The sequence below is a fragment of the Mya arenaria genome, chromosome 15 (assembly GCF_026914265.1).
Source record: "Mya arenaria isolate MELC-2E11 chromosome 15, ASM2691426v1".
Lineage (NCBI taxonomy): Eukaryota > Metazoa > Mollusca > Bivalvia > Myida > Myidae > Mya > Mya arenaria.
In genome coordinates this window covers 6,288,134-6,307,701 of record NC_069136.1, presented here as the reverse complement: position 1 = coordinate 6,307,701, position 19,568 = coordinate 6,288,134, and the positions used below count along the sequence as shown (strand labels likewise).

The window sequence follows — 19,568 nt, the reverse complement described above, 5'->3', positions numbered from 1 at the left end:
AGTTAATTTGGCCCCTAGAGCAGTCTGACCTCAGACTCGGGACGTTAGTTAATATGGCCCCTAGAGCAGTCTGACCTCAGACTCGGGACGTTAGTTAATACAGACCCTAGTGCAGTCTGAAGTCAGACTTGGGACGTTCGTTATATGGCACCTTGAGTAGACTGAACTCAGGCTCGGGAGGATCGTTAATATGGCACATTGAGCAGACTGAACTCAGACTCGGGAGGTTCGTTAATATGGCACCCCGAGTAGACTGAACTCAGACTCAGGACGTTCGTTAATATGGCACCTTAAGCAGACTGACCTCAGACTCAGGACGTTAGTTTATATGGCCCCTAGAGCAGACTGAACTCAGACTCAGGACGTTCGTTGATATGGCACCTCGAGTAGACTGAACTCAGACTCAGGACGTTCGTTAATATGGCACCTTAAGCAGACTGACCTCAGACTCAGGACGTTCGTTGATATGGCACCTCGAGCAGACTGATCTCAGACTCGGGACGTTCGTTAATATGGCACATTGAGCAGACTGACCTCAGACTCGGGTCGTTAGTAAATATGGCACATTGAGCAGTCTGAACTCAGACTCGGGACGTTAGTTTATATGGCACATTGAGCAGACTGATCTCAGACTCAGGACGTTCGTTGATATGGCACCTCGAGTAGACTGAACTCAGACTCAGGACGTTCGTTAATATGGCACCTTAAGCAGACTGACCTCAGACTCAGGACGTTCGTTGATATGGCACCTCGAGCAGACTGATCTCAGACTCGGGACGTTCGTAAATATGGCACATTGAGCAGACTGATCTCAGACTCGGGACGTTAGTAAATATGGCACATTGAGCAGATCGATCTCAGACTCGGGACGTTAGTAAATATGGCACATTGAGCAGACTGATCTCAGACTCGGGACGTTAGTAAATATGGCACATTGAGCAGACTGATCTCAGACTCGGGACGTTAGTAAATATGGCACATTGAGCAGATCGATCTCACACTCGGGACGTTAGTAAATATGGCACATTGAGCAGACTGACCTCAGACTTGGTTCGTTAGTAAATATGGCACATTGAGCAGATCGATCTCAGACTCGGGACGTTAGTAAATATGGCACATTGAGCAGACTGATCTCAGACTTGGTTCGTTAGTAAATATGGCACATTGAGCAGACTGATCTCAGACTCGGGACGTTAGTAAATATGGCACATTGAGCAGACTGATCTCAGACTCGGGACGTTAGTAAATATGGCACATTGAGCAGATTGATCTCAGACTCGGGACGTTAGTAAATATGGCACATTGAGCAGACTGATCTCAGACTCGGGACGTTAGTAAATATGGCACATTGAGCAGACTGATCTCAGACTCGGGACGTTAGTAAATATGGCACATTGAGCAGATTGATCTCAGACTCGGGACGTTAGTAAATATGGCACATTGAGCAGATTGATCTCAGACTCGGGACGTTAGTAAATATGGCACATTGAGCAGACTGATCTCAGACTTGGTTCGTTAGTAAATATGGCACATTGAGCAGACTGATCTCAGACTCGGGACGTTAGTAAATATGGCACATTGAGCAGACTGATCTCAGACTCGGGACGTTAGTAAATATGGCACATTGAGCAGATCGATCTCAGACTCGGGACGTTAGTAAATATGGCACATTGAGCAGATCGATCTCAGACTCGGGACGTTAGTAAATATGGCACATTGAGCAGACTGATCTCAGACTCGGGACGTTAGTAAATATGGCACATTGAGCAGACTGACCTCAGACTCGGGACGTTAGTAAATATGGCACATTGAGCAGACTGAACTCAGACTCAGGACGTTAGTAAATATGGCACATTGAGCAGACTGATCTCAGACTCGGGACGTTAGTAAATATGGCACATTGAGCAGATCGATCTCAGACTCGGGACGTTAGTAAATATGGCACATTGAGCAGATCGATCTCAGACTCGGGACGTTAGTAAATATGGCACATTGAGCAGACTGATCTCAGACTCGGGACGTTAGTAAATATGGCACATTGAGCAGATCGATCTCAGACTCGGGACGTTAGTAAATATGGCACATTGAGCAGATCGATCTCAGACTCGGGACGTTAGTAAATATGGCACATTGAGCAGACTGACCTCAGACTCGGGACGTTAGTAAATATGGCACATTGAGCAGACTGAACTCAGACTCAGGACGTTCGTTAATATGGCACCTTAAGCAGACTGACGTCAGACTCAGGACGTTCGTTAATATGGCACCTCGAGCACACTGAACTCAGACTCAGGACGTTCGTTAATATGGCACATTGAGCAGACTGACCTCAGACTCGGGTCGTTAGTAAATATGGCACATTGAGCAGTCTGAAGTCACACTCGGGACGTTAGTAAATATGGCACATTGAGCAGACTGATCTCAGACTCGGGACGTTAGTAAATAGGGCACATTGAGCAGACTGACCTCAGACTCAGGACGTTAGTTTATATGGCCTCTAGAGCAGACTGAACTCAGACTCAGGACGTTAGTTAATAGGGCACCTTGAGCAGATTGAACTCAGACTCAGGACGTTAGTTAATATGACTCCAAGAGCAGATTGAACTCAGACTCAGGTCGTTAATTAATTTGACCATTTGAGCAGACTGAACTCAGATTCAGGACGATAGTTAATATGGCCCCTTGAGCAGATTGAACTCAGACTCGGGACGTTAGTTAATTTGACCCCTAGAGCAAATGGCATAGAAAATGGTCAATATATTTCTTCTTATCTTTGTTATTAAGAAAAAAATGATACTGCATAAGAAAACTATGCTGATTAACATACACATACATATGAAATGGACAACTTCCCATGGAATTGAAAACCTTATAATTGATAATTCGAAAATGGTGGCTTATAAACGCGTTTTACAACTTCAGCCTTTATGTAAAACGCGTTTAAACAATAGTGTTATCTGCAGGTCATGTGACTATTATATAAATAACATTGACTAAACATCCTTGTGTTTTACCCACTCATTTTGGTCTGAATTCAGACTCTTTATAACTTCAGTGACCTATTCAATGAAATTTGCTTACTTAAGATAGTTATCATGCACCTGTAAAAAGTGTTACTTATTGCCAAACAAAGAACGTAAAGGCTATCATATAAATGTCCTGTTGCTGCTGCTGCTGCTGCTGCTGCTGCTGCTGCTGCTACTGCTGATGCTGCTGCTGCTGCTGATGATGATGATGATGGTGGTGATGATGATAACAATGAAGATAAATATGATGATGATAACGATAATAGCAATGAAATAAAGAAAGTCAATATTCAGTCAGCTTCGATTTTGTCGAGAAAATAACTAAATTTTGTTCACGGTACGTTGACTTTGTTCAGTGTTCAGAGTTCGTCGGAAAGGTCTATTAACATGTGAAAGGATGATACCAAGATGCACCATGGTTGTCCACTGCATATGTACACGACTAAACATACTTGGGTTATAACCATTCGGAACTCAATGGCCATTTTCCATCGAGAACAACCTCGGATGTATATGGACGGTTTACAATGTCAGAAATCTGTACATTTAACTACGCTGCAAGTAGATCGCGTAGTGATTTTAATTTAGCAGTTAAACATCATAACTATACGCATTGGAACCTTAATTATTTTAATATGCCGAGGTGTTCCGAATGGGATTTTAACATTTCCAGCCAACTGGATCGCCTAAGCGCTAAAAATTGCAGTTTAACAACTTGGCAGACATAACGTCATAATTTGGCCCCCCTGCTGAAAACACGTTATTATATCTAATTCACTTGGAACAGATTGTGTAAAATCTTGGACGGCACTGTGCTCACTTCGCCCTTCTTAATCGTTAATATGTTACACAATGAGCCGATTGTTCAGGGCGTTTTAATAGTTTACAATGTTGCTAACGTCACCGTTGTGAACTTTTACTGCTCAAGAAGTTTAATATATCCACTTGTGATTTGCAGTTTTCCTAACAAGATTTGAGAATACTGTTTCAGCTGTATTTGCACATCATCAAATAATTCACGTTTCATTTTTCAATGTCTCCTTTCCAATATCGTGCCAGCGAGGCTTTTATTTCTTAACATTCAATGTTTTGCAAACACGACTTTCATTTTTGAATGTCCAATCTCGTGCCAGCACGATTTTCATATTTGAATGTCCAATGTCCTGCTGGCACAACTTTCATTTTCAATGTCCGATGACCAATGTCGTACCAGCACAACTTTCAAATTGTATGCCCAATGTCGTGCCAGTACAACTTTCATTTTTGAATTACCAATGTCGTGTCAGCGCGATTTTCATTTTTGACTCTTTAATGTCTAATGTCATTTTTAAATGTCAAATTTCCAATTTCGTGTTAGCACGACTTTGAAGGTCAAAAATCTAATTTCTTACCGGACAACTTGCATTTCTTAAAATCCAATGTACAATGTCTTGCAAGCAAGAAATTCGTCTTTTGATATTCAATGTCCAATGTCGTGCTGGCTCGAAATTCATCGTCTTTGAATGTTCAATGTCGTGCCAAAACAAAATTCATTTTTTGAATGTCCAATTTCCAATGTCGTGCCAACGCAGAATTCATTTTTGAATGTCCAATGTCATGCCAACAGAAAATTCATTTTTGAATGTCCAATGTCCAATGTCATGCCAACAGAAAATTCATTTTTGAATGTCCAATGCCCAATGTCATGCCAACACAAAATTTATTTTTGAATGTCCAATGTCGTGCCAACACAAAATTCATTTTTGAATGTCCAATGTCGTGCCAACACAAAATTCATTTTTGAATGTCCAATGTCGTGCCAACACAAAATTCATTTTTGAATGTCCAATGTCGTGCCAACACAAAATTCATTTTTGAATGTCCAATCTTGTGCTTGCACGATTTTTATTTTTGAATATCAAATGATGTGCCAGCACGACTTTTATTTTTGAATGACCTATGTCCAATGTCGTACCAGCGTGACTTTTATTTTTAAATGTCCGATGTCGTGCTGGAACGAAATTCATTTTTGATTTTCCAATGTCGTGCTGGCACAAAATTCATTTTTGAATGTTCAATGCCCAATGTCATGCCAACACAAAATTTATTTTTGAATGCCCAAAGTCCAATGTCGTGCCAGCGTGACTTTTATTTTTGAATGCCCAAAGTCCAATGTCGTGCCAGTGTGACTTTTATTTTTGAATGTCCAATGTCGTGCCACATGACATTCATTTTTGAATGTTTGAATGTCAAATTTCAATTGTCTAGTCAGCACGACTTTCATCTTAAAATGTCCAATGTCCAATGTCGTGCTGGCACGACATTCGTTTTTTGAATGTCCACTATCGTGCAAGCACGACTTTTATTTTTGAATGTCAAATGTCGTGCCAGCAAGACTTTTATTTTTGAATGTCCACTATCGTGCCAGCGTGACCTTTAGTTTTGCATGTCCAGTGATGTGCCAGCACGACTTTTATTTCTGAATGTCCAATGTCATGCTGTCAAGAAATTCATCGTCTTTGAATCTCCTATGCCCAATGACGTACCAGCAGAACATTAATTTCTGAGTGCCCAATGTCGTACCAGCACGACCTTCATTTTTGAATGTCAATGTCGTGCCAGCACACCATTCATTTCTGAGTGCCCAATGTCGTGCCAGCACAACATTCATTTTTGAATGTCAATGTCGTACCAGCACGACCTTCATTTTTGAATGTCAATGTCGTGCCAGCACAACATTCATTTCTGAGTGCCCAATGTCGTGCCAGCACAACATTCATTTTTGAATGTCAATGTCGTGCCAGCACAACATTCATTTCTTAGTGCCCAATGTCGTGCCAGCACGACCTTCATTTTTGAATGTTAATGTCGTGCCAGCACAACATTCATTTCTTAGTGCCCAATGTCGTGCCAGCACAACATTCATTTCTGAGTGCCCAATGTCGTGCCAGCACAACATTCATTTCTGAGTGCCCAATGTCGTGCCAGCACAACATTCATTTTTGAATGTCAATGTCGTGCCAGCACGACCTTCATTTTTGAATGTCAATGTCGTGCCAGCACAACATTCATTTCTGAGTGCTCAATGTCGTGCCAGCACAACATTCATTTTTGAATGTCAATGTCGTTTGCACGACTTTCATTTTTGAATGTCAATGTCGTGCCAGCACGACTTTATTTCTAAATGTCCAAGTTGTATGTTCAGCTATCTTTACGCAGGTTTACCGTTTGCGGGTTCAAAACCCACTAACATTTACCCCCCCCCCCCCAACAAATTGTAATAATGTTTCTTAATAACAGTAATTTAATATAACTATTATAACTATAAATAATATATCAAAGGCGATTGATCTAGTTTAAATGGTTTTCAAGTCACTTATTTCTATACAATTAATAAAAATCAGTACAAATGTGTCGTTGTTTATTCTTGTTTTCGGGTGCAACCAAAAAAGTAATATAATGGGATCTTATCCAATGCGCTATGACACAATGTGCCAAATGATTAATGGTTTTTAAGGATATAAAAATTACTGGTTTTGTACCAATCTAATTTTTTAAACCTTGTATTAAAACTGTTTAACAATCTTCGATTTCGCCCGTAAAAGGTTATAATACTAGCTTATGTTATTAATGAAAACAAGTTCTATCTCGCAAATCCATGGCAATTGTCCAAGAAGGACCTGCTTTCTCCCCGATAACAGATAAATGATATGTAACCTTGCGCCAGAAGTAAAACAAAATAGTCCGTTATATTTTCATAACAAAGTTTACATATATGATAATATTCCAATTCATTATTATAAAAATCATATCTGTTTAAAAGAAACATTAAAATGCCAGATATCTGACGCTCAATTTCATGAATATAGAACATCCATTCTCCAAATCGAAACTGTCAATCCGCGGACGTAAACACCGGAAACGGTTAAGCGGTCGACACAGTATATAAGGAAGGGAAACATGGCGGAAAGTACGAAGTTACATTGATTTTTTCCGACATTACCAAAAATACAAAAAAATCAACATGCGTGAAATCGTCCACATGCAAGCTGGTCAGTGCGGCAACCAGATTGGTGCCAAGGTAGGAATCGTTTACTTACTTTTATTTTAAGATGTTTTAGATACTTCATAAAACGTAATTTAATAAAATATGATAATATTATTGTAATAACCACCATAATCCATTTAACAGGTCTGACCACAAGATCTAGGTTGTAGATTTTCTTACACTAGCTCTTCATTTAGAGTTGTTTTATTTGTAGTTGTAGTCGTGCCCAAAACGGTTAAAATTATCCACAAGTATACAACGTTTATATATTCGCTAGAACATTGGAACACTTGCGTCTCATTCCCAAATTTCCGATCCAGAAAAATACTGCTCTATATTACGCCCGCAAAAAGTACTCGACACCGGTCATGTTTTGTTTGGTATAAGATAAATAGATTAATTCATCTTTTAAATGTTCTCAATATACTTTAGCGTTTTTATATTTGAACAACTGTTTAATTGGTATTTGGACAGAAACAAATCTACAATGAAAATATTTACATGTATTTCAAAACTGCATAGCAATACAGCCATTGCGTAAACAGAAAAGATTCATTACTTTTCCATAGAAAAATCAATAATGGAACTATTGAATAAATTTCCACGTCTGAAGAACTCGATCACAGCATTGTTTACATTCTTTAGCGAAAACTTATAAACCTTTTGTGCGATAGATATGCCCTAGACGGTCGTTAATCAAGCGACTCGAAAGATTAAATTGATTTTAGGCAATCTATAGCGGGGTTACATTCACTATACATTGGCTGAACTTCAGTTTATTTGCTATGGTTTATTCTTTTACCCATACTTAAACGCGTTTGTCCGCTTTGTTGGCAACCCATGATTCTTAAGTTGTATGAGCGAGTGCGGTACCTTTCAAACTAAATTTAAATAGAATCATGAATGCCTGAATATTTATGACGCCTTTCCATTATAAACCACACGCAGTAAATAACTCATGGGTTGATTTTGAACCTTATCACTCAGCTAATGCGCTCTCCAAATACAGGGCATTGGGATGACGGAAATCTTTAAGTAGGCGAAATAATCAATTTCATAGTACTTAATATGATACATCCATATATAAAGAATACTTGAAATACTTAAAATACATATGACGTTTGATAATCTTACTGCTTCAACCTTCTCCAAATAAAAAACACACATGGGTACATCGCGCATTTCAGTTTGTTTAAAACTTAATTACGTATAAAGTGGGCGAAAATAATCAATTCTAGATAAAGCATAACAAACTTCAAAATATGATTATCTCATTCTGAATGCAATAACTACCATAATCGATATACCGCGTCTGATCACAAAAGCTAGGTTGAAGATTTTAGTAAATTAACACGTACTTTAAATTATAAAAATCTAAGAGAATTGACCACCATAATGCAATTAACGCGTCTGATCACAAAAGGTATGCTGAAGATTTTATTAAATAAGATCGTTGTTTTTGGTTTGAATCAATAATCGTCGCTGTGCCAGAAACGGTAAAAAATTACATCGAACAAACGTGAAGACATTCGCTTAAATAATGGTATACTTGCTTCTAAGACTCCGACTTTAAATTTATTTCTTCATTTCAGTTCTGGGAGGTGATCTCCGACGAGCACGGCATTGACCCCACCGGCACATACCACGGTGACTCTGACCTCCAGCTCGAGAGAATCAACGTATACTACAATGAGGCCACCGGCGGCAAGTACGTGCCCCGTGCCGTCCTTGTGGATCTCGAGCCCGGAACCATGGACTCCGTCAGGTCCGGCCCATTCGGCCAGATCTTCAGACCCGACAACTTCGTGTTCGGACAGAGTGGCGCCGGAAACAACTGGGCCAAGGGTCACTACACAGAGGGCGCTGAGCTCGTCGACTCCGTCCTTGACGTTGTCCGAAAGGAGGCTGAGAGCTGCGACTGCCTTCAGGGATTCCAGCTGACACACTCCCTCGGTGGCGGCACCGGGTCCGGCATGGGAACCCTCCTCATCTCCAAAATCCGTGAGGAGTACCCCGACCGAATCATGAACACATTCTCCGTCGTACCATCACCTAAGGTATGTTCACACCCGATAATATTACAATGCGTTCTTTGAATTGCTTGTTCTGTTTCTTCGAAACATGTTCCTAGATTTTTACAAAACTAAGTTTCGTCTTATCTTCCGTACTAATTAAATGTCAATCTACTACATATAAAATATATATAGAAATTGTACTTACCTTAATTAAGTAAATTAAACACGCAACTTTTCTTAAGAAAGCCCGAGTTTGTAAAGTATTCTAACAAAAGCTTTTTATGACATCAGGTATCCGACACTGTCGTTGAGCCCTACAACGCCACCCTGTCAGTCCACCAGCTGGTCGAGAACACAGACGAGACATACTGCATCGACAACGAGGCCCTCTACGACATTTGCTTCAGGACACTGAAACTGACCACCCCAACATACGGTGACTTGAACCATCTCGTCTCCGCCACCATGTCCGGGGTCACATGCTGCCTCCGATTCCCCGGTCAGCTGAACGCCGATCTGCGAAAACTGGCCGTCAACATGGTTCCCTTCCCCCGTCTCCACTTCTTCATGCCCGGGTTCGCTCCTCTTACATCCCGTGGCAGCCAGCAGTACAGGGCACTCACCGTCCCAGAGCTCACCCAGCAGATGTTCGACGCCAAGAACATGATGGCCGCCTGTGACCCACGTCACGGCAGGTACCTGACCGTCGCCGCCATGTTCCGTGGACGTATGTCCATGAAGGAGGTCGACGAGCAGATGTTGAACGTCCAGAACAAGAACAGCAGCTACTTCGTTGAATGGATCCCCAACAACGTGAAGACCGCTGTCTGCGACATCCCACCCCGTGGTCTTAAGATGTCTGGCACCTTCATCGGTAACAGCACCGCCATCCAGGAGCTGTTCAAGCGTATCTCTGAGCAGTTTACCGCTATGTTCAGGCGTAAGGCTTTCCTCCATTGGTACACTGGCGAGGGCATGGACGAGATGGAATTCACCGAGGCTGAGTCGAACATGAACGACTTGGTGTCTGAGTACCAGCAGTACCAGGACGCCACCGCCGAGGAAGAGGGAGAATTCGACGAGGAGGAGGGTGAAGAGGAGGCCTAAATGTTATACGAATAACAAAATACTCAAAAAACATCGTTATCTATATTTTATTTTGGCACTGCCGGCTTGACATGACAATAAGAAATAATAATGAAATATGAACCTTGTGAGATCACTGATTTCATGCAAAGTAGCGAATAAAAATAATGTACACCTAAAACTGTTTAAATACTACGCATTAAAAAGATATAAGAACCAGCTGAAACTGTGATAAGTTTTATTTTTAAAATGTTTTTATTTTACAAAATAAGTTATAAAACAGTATTAAATATGAATAAAAATAGCGAAATAAAAAACAGCTTTTGTGTTTTTAATGTTCTCAAAGATGATGATAATGGTGATGTTGATTGAAATATGGATTAGGAATGATTAAGTCGCTGGTGTTGATGATGATGATGATGATGATGATGATGATGATGATGATGATGATGATGGTGGTGATGATGATGATGATGATGATGATGATGATGATGATGATGATTCACCCGATAAAAAAGCAAGAACTCAAATATGAAAATGGTGGATTTAAAACGCTCAACTTAATCTCTAAATCTAGATTGGTTTAACAATTAAAATGTGTTAAACTTTATCTCAAAATGATGAGATATCTTAAGAGAATATTTAGATTTTAAATGCAATTTGGATCCGAATACTAGGTGACATCTTAAGCATATAAAATGTGCAGCGATTATATCAACAGAAATCAATTGGATCGACAGCAAAATAAAACTACCCGCGCGAACAAAACGTGTTTTATTACAAAGAGCCGTATGTCAAGGTTTTACAATGTATAGAACATTTGGACGACTACAGAAAAACATCCTTATTGAACGAGTGTTTACAATCTTTGTACTGTGATTTTCTGAGATACCATTCACTGATCTGAAGTCTTCCTGATCACTGGCAACCAGGTTAGCTTCTATAAAAATAAATTTAAGAGAAAAGTAAAATTGTCTGCATTGACTTAATTATACAATTTCAGCTTAAATGTAAGACCCGTATATACAATAGTGTTATCTCCCGGTCATGTGATTCTTATTTACTTAACAATGACTACGTGCGTTGAGAATGCTTGCAAACGTTTTGGGCTGAATTTAGATCCTTTATACCTGACTCACGTTGTGAATTTGTTTAATTAATAAAGGTATTATTCAAATCTATATTCATCTTTTGACGTATTGCCAAACACACAAAGGTATGGCTATTAAATAATTTTATTGATACTTGATCGAAATATATATTTTCAAATCAAAATGTGAATGAATTATACCAAGATCATGTCTTTCCACTACCTATATACACGACTAAACATACTAAGATTATAGCCTACATTTCCCACCACCGAAATCGTCTATCGGTTAAGACTTTAGTATTAGTATTACAACTCAAGACAGAAATGAGGTCGTAATTTGGTTTATGAAAACACGTCGTAATCCAAGATATTTCCTTCTTTAGCTAGAATATGCATTCAAGGACACATTTCTACAACCTAACAAAACATCACCCCTCTCCTATTGCTTTACAAAATGTTTGGTTAAACAAGTCCCAACTATAATTCCCAGTCACTAGCGGATCCAGCCCTCCCCCCCCCCCCCCCCGTATAGTCCAAGTTTACTTATATCTTAATATACGAGCAAAAAGTTGGTTAAATACGCCCAAAACAAAATGCACCATTTCGTAGTCATTGTGAACATTTTCTTGGGGGTGTAACCAACCCCCTCCCCCCCCCCCCCGCCAGCACTCTTTAAACCAATCAAATTTCCAAATTTCGGTTCTAAGGGAGGGGCGCAAATCAAAGGGTTACATCCCTTAGTTACACCCCCTCTAACGTCGAATCCTGGATGCGCCTCTGGGTCTTGTTTGATTAGTAAGTGTTAAATTTCCTTTTATTCAATTGTATAAAACGTGTATAGGTTGTTGTCACAGGTTATCAAAATAGTTTCAAAATTAATTTGAGTTGAATGGGAAAGTTGACCAGTATTATAAAATTGGCTGCATATATTGGCTGTATATTATGCATATTATAAATGCATTGTTTTCTTGTTTACACTTCTCAATTTTGGCAATAAAGCACGAGTTTGAGAGTGGTAAAGGTGATTAGGCGTCAGTCACTCACCCAAGATGTTCTGGGTTCAAGCTTTACCAAGGGAACTTTCTCAGGCCATAGGACATTTGACATAGTGCTGGTTTTTACCCAGGAAATGGACTTGAGGATTTTTTTATCAGATTTAGTCATCAAGCTAAAAGACAGAACCCAGAACGCACAATTGACATTTTGCTCGTCATTTTATGTCATATGAACTGGCGGCTCTTTGGGGTAGTGTTGGCAAGTCGCAGTTCTAAGGAAAAGTTCGTATTTCAGCGCTTGAAAAGCAAAGAAAGCCTTCTCATCAAACATCAGTTTTTATATTGTTTCCGTTTTTGTCAGGGTTTTCAGACCCCGTTGAAAACCCTGGTGATACTTTATCGGTAAAACAGAGAAAAAATATTGTTCATAATTGATTCAAGTTTTGTTTTGTATTAAGTTATTAACTTACTTGTACGGGGATTAGAGGGCCCGTACCTTGTGTCTTGTTTGCGAAGCACCAGTACTGTTACATCGTCTATATGTCGTCTGTCTATCGTGGTTTAAGTGAAATTTAAGTACTCGAGTAGTAAATTAGTGCTCGCACTGGAGGGTCCAGGGTGGGAGGGGGGGGGGACGTGCACAAGGCCCCTACCCACCTCAAATCGTCCAAGTTTACTTTTTTATGGAGAGAGGTCCCCAAAACCTCCATGCCAACATTTGAAACAATTTCATTTTCAAATCTGGGGAAGGGGCGCTTGTCAAAAGGTTGTGTCCATTACTTACGTCTCCTCTATATCAATTCCTGGAACAGACCCTCACTCGAGTACTCGGGCGATCTACTCGGATACTCGCGTTGCCATATGCATCCCCAGTATTAACTTACTTGTATTATACTTTCTTGTATAAAATAACATTAGCCTTAGTATTTGAGGGAAGACTGTATAATACAAATGTAGTGTGCATTTTTTTCTGTTCCATGATTTCTTTTCCGATGATTACCGTTGTAAAAATGATATTGTCGATTATTCGTCGTCGTTGTTATCATCATCAACACCAGCATCCTCGCAGTCCTTTGTGTTTTTCGTCGTCGTCAGCATTGTATGCGGAAGCAGCGACAGTAGACGCTGCAGTAGCCACATATTCGACAGCATTATCATCCTCGTTATAACCATGGCCACCATTCATTAGGTAATTTTAATGTCACCGTTGTCATCATCTTTGTCTTTTGAAATTTTATATAATATAATTCTTCGATCATATTCTACAGCGTCAAAAACAGCATCGTCACTATAACTTTTTTGCGTTATATTGTCATTAGATCGGTCAATAAATAGATATACAAAATAACTGGTGTGTTCCGATTCGATCCAGATAAAACGTGCGCTCTTCCACCACACTATAATTATAAACATATAATGCCAGTTTCATTAATTTATGTCTATCAAATACATAGTAAGGGCCCCGGACGGACACATTGAAGCCTTTATTTAACAATAAATTTGCAGTTTATCTTATGTGACTGACCCTTGTGTCGGATCCGTGGTCTAGTGGTAACAAACTACCACTCTGGGGTCGCAGGTCCGATTTTCTGCCGCACCACTTACAAGAGATACTCATTGCCTTCCTGTGGGTCACATGTGACAGTGCTCTACACTGGTGCACGCTTAAGAGCCAGGGTAGCTCTAACCATGGTTACATATTGTCTGTGCACTGTGCTCCAAAAACCTAAAATGACTAACAATCTTCTCGAAGACTCGCCGGATGGGCCTTGCCCGAGTGCCAGTATACATGCGGACCAGCATTGCGCGTGAAACACATCACTATGAGTGTACACACCTCACAGTTTCATTAAGTTATGTCTACAAGCTACATAACAAAATTAACAATGTATCCGGACAGACGGGCGGAACGAATGATGGACGGACGGATCAACATTTGTGGTTTATGATTTTTTTCTAACAATTGTTCATAAGCAGGTGTTATTATGAACTTTTTATATAGAAAACTATACAAAAAGCCCCTTAGTTCCAAAATGGCAATTAAACTCAAAAGTCCTAGTTGTACGTGCGGACGGACGCATGGCCAACACTAAATCTATATTCAATCGCCGAAACCTTCATTTGTGCCTTAATATGATTCCATCAGTTTTATTTAAAAGAACTCAACCATTACTGTTCAGTATATTTACTTATTATTCCCAAAAGGTATTTCGTCTCATACGTACACTTTCCCTGTACAAAAAACACACCAAACTTATAATAGGCATGAACGCATCAACGATTGGAAAGAAGATGTCGTTATATCTCAGCCCGATGTGATTCTTGAGTCCAGCCTGCCAGCGTTCGCGATTCGAAACCCACTGACATTTAATGCTTTCCCCAACAAATTCAATATCGTTTCCATTATTTTAATAAGTATAAATAATGTATCAAAGGCGTGTATCCAATGATCTAGTTTAAGTCACATATTTAAGCAATAAATAAAGTACCAAACAGAGATAGCATTTGTTGTCGTTTATTCTTGTTCCATAGCATACTTTGTAACCAAAAATAAGCAAAATATTATGAGATCTTATTCCCATGCGCTATATCACCGTATTTCACTTGCCAAAAATTTAATAACATTTCAAGTAGTCTAAGATAAAGATTACTGGTTATGTATCAGTTTAATTTTAAAACATTGTATTAACACTATTTTAACAATAGTCGAATTTTCCGCATGAAGGAATAATACCAGCTTAGTTTATTATTGAAAACAAAAGTCATAATCACTATCGACCTCGCTAATCTACAATGTCCAAACATGATCTGCAATCTCCCCGGGAAACACCTAAACATGACCTGTAGTCTGATATGTATTTCTACACCCTATTTCAAAAAATAGTCCGTCATATTTTCATCACAAAGTTTACATATATGACATTATTCCCAATATATACATATTCTAAAATTAATATTTATTCAATAAATACTTAAAATACGGGATAATTAACGCTTATTTTCACGAATACAGAAAATAAAGTCCTTAAACCGAAAGTCAATCCGCGGATGTATACAGAGGAGACGGTTAAGAGGTTGCGACAGTATTTATTGAAGGGAATCTGAAATTAATAGTGTAGTCAGTGCTTAACAAGCAAGAAGTTATATTTATATTCCCACGTTAGAAAAACACACAAAACTTCAACATGCGTGAAATCGTGCACATGCAGGCTGGCCAGTGCGGCAACCAGATCGGTGCCAAGGTAAGAAAAGTTTACTTACTTTCATTTTTAGATATTTTAAAATAATAAGAATAACGATCAATTTTTAAAGTTGTTTGATGACATGATGACTGTTTCAGGATAAGTATATTGATTCATAGTATACATACATGTATTCGTTTATTTGAACGAATGTGAATGTAAGAAGGACATACACTTCATGTCTTTGACCGTAAATGGAACAAATTTATTGCTCCTTTTACCATATTATTGTTATATTCATGTACATACATGTCGTCAGTGACCATGAACGTACAATGGGAGTGCAGATGAAGCTGGTGTCGTTTTATAACCTGTTAATATACTGGTTGTACATTCCAATAGGTACTTGTTGGATGAATTCTCATGTTAAATTATTGCGACGAAATGTTCGTTAAATCAGTACAAATCTTTACGTGTATCGTATGTCAGTTTGAATAATGCTTAATCAGCGTTATCAGGTACAACTATATAAACGCAGTGTCAGTAGGTGAGTGGCTCGGTCATGGCTTTACATGTACAAATAATGCATTGAGTTTGCATTTCAAACAATAAGGTATTTATTTTGCAAGAGTTTCCTTTTTCGAATCAACGATTACAAATAATACAATGGTACTTTATAAAGCAATAGACACTTGAAAAGCTCTCAAGATAACAAAATACACGCCGTCAAGTTTTCCATTGCAAATTGTCAGGAATAACACTATTGTGTCATCGATAGAACAGAAATCGTCAATGGCGGACGTTTAAATCATCAACAAGTTATTAACTATTAACTATTAACAAAATTAGGTTAGATACATTATCATTACAGGATTAGATGCTTCATATCAACTGTATACCTATGTGTCCAGTGAACATAGTATTTTAGCAGAGTATGTAATAGTTAGGTGACATGAATTAAAATCGTTGTGATTAAGAATGGGTGGAGTGAGCGGAACAAACGAGCCCTACTTAATTATTAAGATATTACCTCAGGTCATCTTACTGGCTTAGAATACAACCACATTGGCTGATACACGGTCATTTACACAGAGCCGTAGGCGGACTTTTAAACACCCGCTGAAGTTGAAATTCTTAATGATTTAGCACAGCACTTAATTGCTTATAATTCATTGGCTGAACATAACGTTGTATTCAAAAATGCTTTTAATCTAGATTTCGGACCTTAAGCCATTTTTGTCAGTTTAGGCAAAGTTCATATGTTTTTGCAAGTTGAATTTTCAATTTTGATTCAGGGTGTCATTGAAATTCTTGTTATTTCGAAAACATTTTTTTACGTCCTTTGGTAAGATGGAAAAATAAATATTTATTTTTCTCTTGACATTTCTTCGTGTCTCCGTGACATTGAACAAGCCATGAATGGATGTCTGGTCATGTTTTAAGTGCTTCCTAAATTATAACTATAGGTGTATGAACAGGTAAATCAATGCGGCATAAACATTGAATAAGGAATTATTATTTATATTAAAACTGCCAAGCAACAAAGGCATTCAGTAATATTACTCATTCGTGAAAAGGCTATAGATATAATCGATTTATTGGATCTATTTGAATGTCTGCAGAACTGAATAAAGGCATTGTTTACATTGTTCAGGTTATATAAACGCGCACGAAATATATTTATTACGCTGCTTTATAACTAAGCTATTGAAGATATCGCATTTACTTGAGAACATTTATCAACGGAATGCATAAAGTGCGCTTTAGTACATGTACAAATCCGCCCTTTTCAGCAAATCTAGTCACTGCACTGAAGCGAAAAGGCTATTCACTAAAGTAATGTCTTTCTACAATATCTCGACCATCCCATAAGTTTTACGACAATTGAAATAAGACTTTATCCGTGATAAAAAGGCGTTTAAATTCACAAAAAATAGTAAACCATAAAACAGTAATTTTGTGAATTGTCAGTTAAATATACATGATTTTATGATATTGCAGAATATAGCTTTTTAAGCATTTAAGGTATTTTTGTTTAATTTATACTTCTCCAGTATACATGTATGTTCATGTATATTTGCGTACGGGAACAAGTGTGAAGTAATACCATGCTTGACCATTCGGTATTAAGTTTCTTGTATATTTGCATATGGTAACAAGTGTAAACTTAAACCTTGCTTGACCTGAGTTAGTCGGGATTAAATTGATCTCCGAAGCACCACATTAAGAGAAAACTGCTTCACTTTCTGTATATTCAGTAAACTCGCGAACAAAAGCACCTAAAATACGGTACAAGATCTATGACTTGTGGTCGTTAATCAAGACACTTGAAGGATTAAATTGATTTAAGGAATGTACATTCCCAAAACATTGGCTTAATTTCAGTTTATTTGCGAATATTGATTCTCGCGCCAATAACTGTACGTCTAAATGTTTGACCGCGTCCTTAGCAACTGGCGATAAGTAAGCATTACACGCTAGTACAATACTTATCAAAATGACTTTGAATTGAATCATGAATATTTAAATATTCATGGCGTTCCTCCATGATAAATCACTCGAATAAAAATTTATCAATTGATATCGAACCTAATCACGCGATTGATAGCCTACTCCAGATAAAGAACATTGGAACATTGCCTCTCCCAGGATGTCTTAAACTTGAATGCTTCTTTAGGGGGTCGAAAACAATAAATTTAAGATAATGTATTGAATACTTGAGATTATTAAACCATATAAATTATTTTAAGCTCGTCATTTTAATCGTTGAAAGAAGACTATTTATTGTCATAGGCTGTTTGTAGCCGTCGTGCGAAACGATGAACTTAGTCTTAACTTAATGTTAAACTAAGCCAAAACTTTAAAACGTGAATTTAAGCCAAAATTATTGAAGGTTAAGATATTCACATAACACTTGGTATACGTGTTACTAAGGCCCAATAACTCTGACTTTAAATTAACATGAATGAATAAATTAAAATAAAGTAACATTTTTTAAAATTAATTTTCAGTTCTGGGAGGTGATCTCCGACGAGCACGGCATTGACCCCACCGGCACCTACCACGGTGACTCTGATCTCCAGCTTGAGAGAATCAACGTATACTACAATGAGGCCACCGGCGGCAAGTACGTGCCCCGCGCCGTCCTTGTGGATCTCGAGCCCGGAACCATGGACTCCGTCAGGTCCGGCCCCTTCGGCCAGATCTTCAGACCCGACAACTTCGTGTTCGGACAGAGCGGCGCCGGAAACAACTGGGCCAAGGGTCACTACACAGAGGGCGCTGAGCTCGTCGACTCCGTCCTTGACGTTGTCCGAAAGGAGGCTGAGAGCTGCGACTGCCTTCAAGGATTCCAGCTGACACACTCCCTCGGTGGCGGCACCGGGTCCGGCATGGGAACCCTCCTCATCTCCAAAATCCGTGAGGAGTACCCCGACCGAATCATGAACACATTCTCCGTTGTACCATCACCAAAGGTGCGTACTTATAACGACTGATGACATACTTTAATAATCTACAACGATCATAATTACATTACAGTTTGTTATTTTAAAGTTATTGATTCTACATGTTTCCTGTAACTCTCCTTTCTTGTGCGCCAAGTTAGTTCCAAATTATTGCAACTAGACAATATATTTATCACTTATTAAAAACGACCTTTCAGAACAGTTTTCATTTACTGTTTTAAACAACAATTCTCCACTTACTCTTGCAGGTATCAGACACCGTCGTTGAGCCCTACAACGCCACCCTGTCAGTCCACCAGCTGGTCGAGAACACCGATGAGACATACTGCATCGACAACGAGGCCCTCTACGACATCTGCTTCAGGACCTTGAAACTGACCACCCCAACATACGGTGACTTGAACCATCTCGTCTCCGCCACCATGTCCGGAGTCACCACCTGTCTCCGATTCCCCGGTCAGCTGAACGCCGATCTCCGTAAACTGGCGGTCAACATGGTTCCCTTCCCCCGTCTCCACTTCTTCATGCCCGGGTTTGCCCCACTCACATCCCGTGGCAGCCAGCAGTACAGGGCACTCACCGTCCCCGAGCTCACCCAGCAGATGTTCGACGCCAAGAACATGATGGCCGCCTGTGACCCACGTCACGGCAGGTACCTGACCGTCGCCGCCATGTTC

The 19,568-nt window shown here is 39.2% G+C and overlaps 2 protein-coding genes across 2 annotated transcripts in view; both read left to right on the top strand.

Annotated features, from left to right (window-relative positions):
- The first annotated feature begins 6,927 nt into the window (after positions 1 to 6,927).
- Positions 6,928 to 10,474, top strand: LOC128218904 (tubulin beta-4B chain-like). The gene is made up of 3 exons (XM_052926670.1): positions 6,928 to 7,086; positions 8,646 to 9,110; positions 9,360 to 10,474. The coding sequence occupies exons 1-3, from the start codon at positions 7,030 to 7,032 to the stop codon at positions 10,173 to 10,175; spliced, it is 1,338 nt and encodes a 445-aa protein (XP_052782630.1). The 5' UTR covers positions 6,928 to 7,029; the 3' UTR covers positions 10,176 to 10,474.
- Positions 10,475 to 15,324: 4,850 nt separating this feature from the next.
- LOC128218880 (tubulin beta chain-like) overlaps positions 15,325 to 19,568 on the top strand; it is a 4,883-nt gene continuing 639 nt past the window's right edge. Inside the window, exons 1-3 of the mRNA XM_052926625.1 lie at positions 15,325 to 15,484; positions 18,436 to 18,900; positions 19,140 to 19,568. The exon at positions 19,140 to 19,568 is cut by the window's right edge and continues 639 nt beyond it. Coding sequence (XP_052782585.1) covers positions 15,428 to 15,484; positions 18,436 to 18,900; positions 19,140 to 19,568 — 951 coding nt within the window. The 5' untranslated portion in view covers positions 15,325 to 15,427. The remainder of the gene's footprint in view (positions 15,485 to 18,435; positions 18,901 to 19,139) is intronic.

Coding starts and splice junctions, on each gene's coding strand:
- LOC128218904 (XM_052926670.1), top strand. CDS start 7,030: ATGCGTGAAATCGTCCACATGCAAGCTGGTCAGTGCGGCAACCAGATT. Junction 7,087..8,645: donor GCAACCAGATTGGTGCCAAG/GTAGGAATCGTT, acceptor TCTTCATTTCAG/TTCTGGGAGGTGATCTCCGA. Junction 9,111..9,359: donor CCGTCGTACCATCACCTAAG/GTATGTTCACAC, acceptor TTATGACATCAG/GTATCCGACACTGTCGTTGA.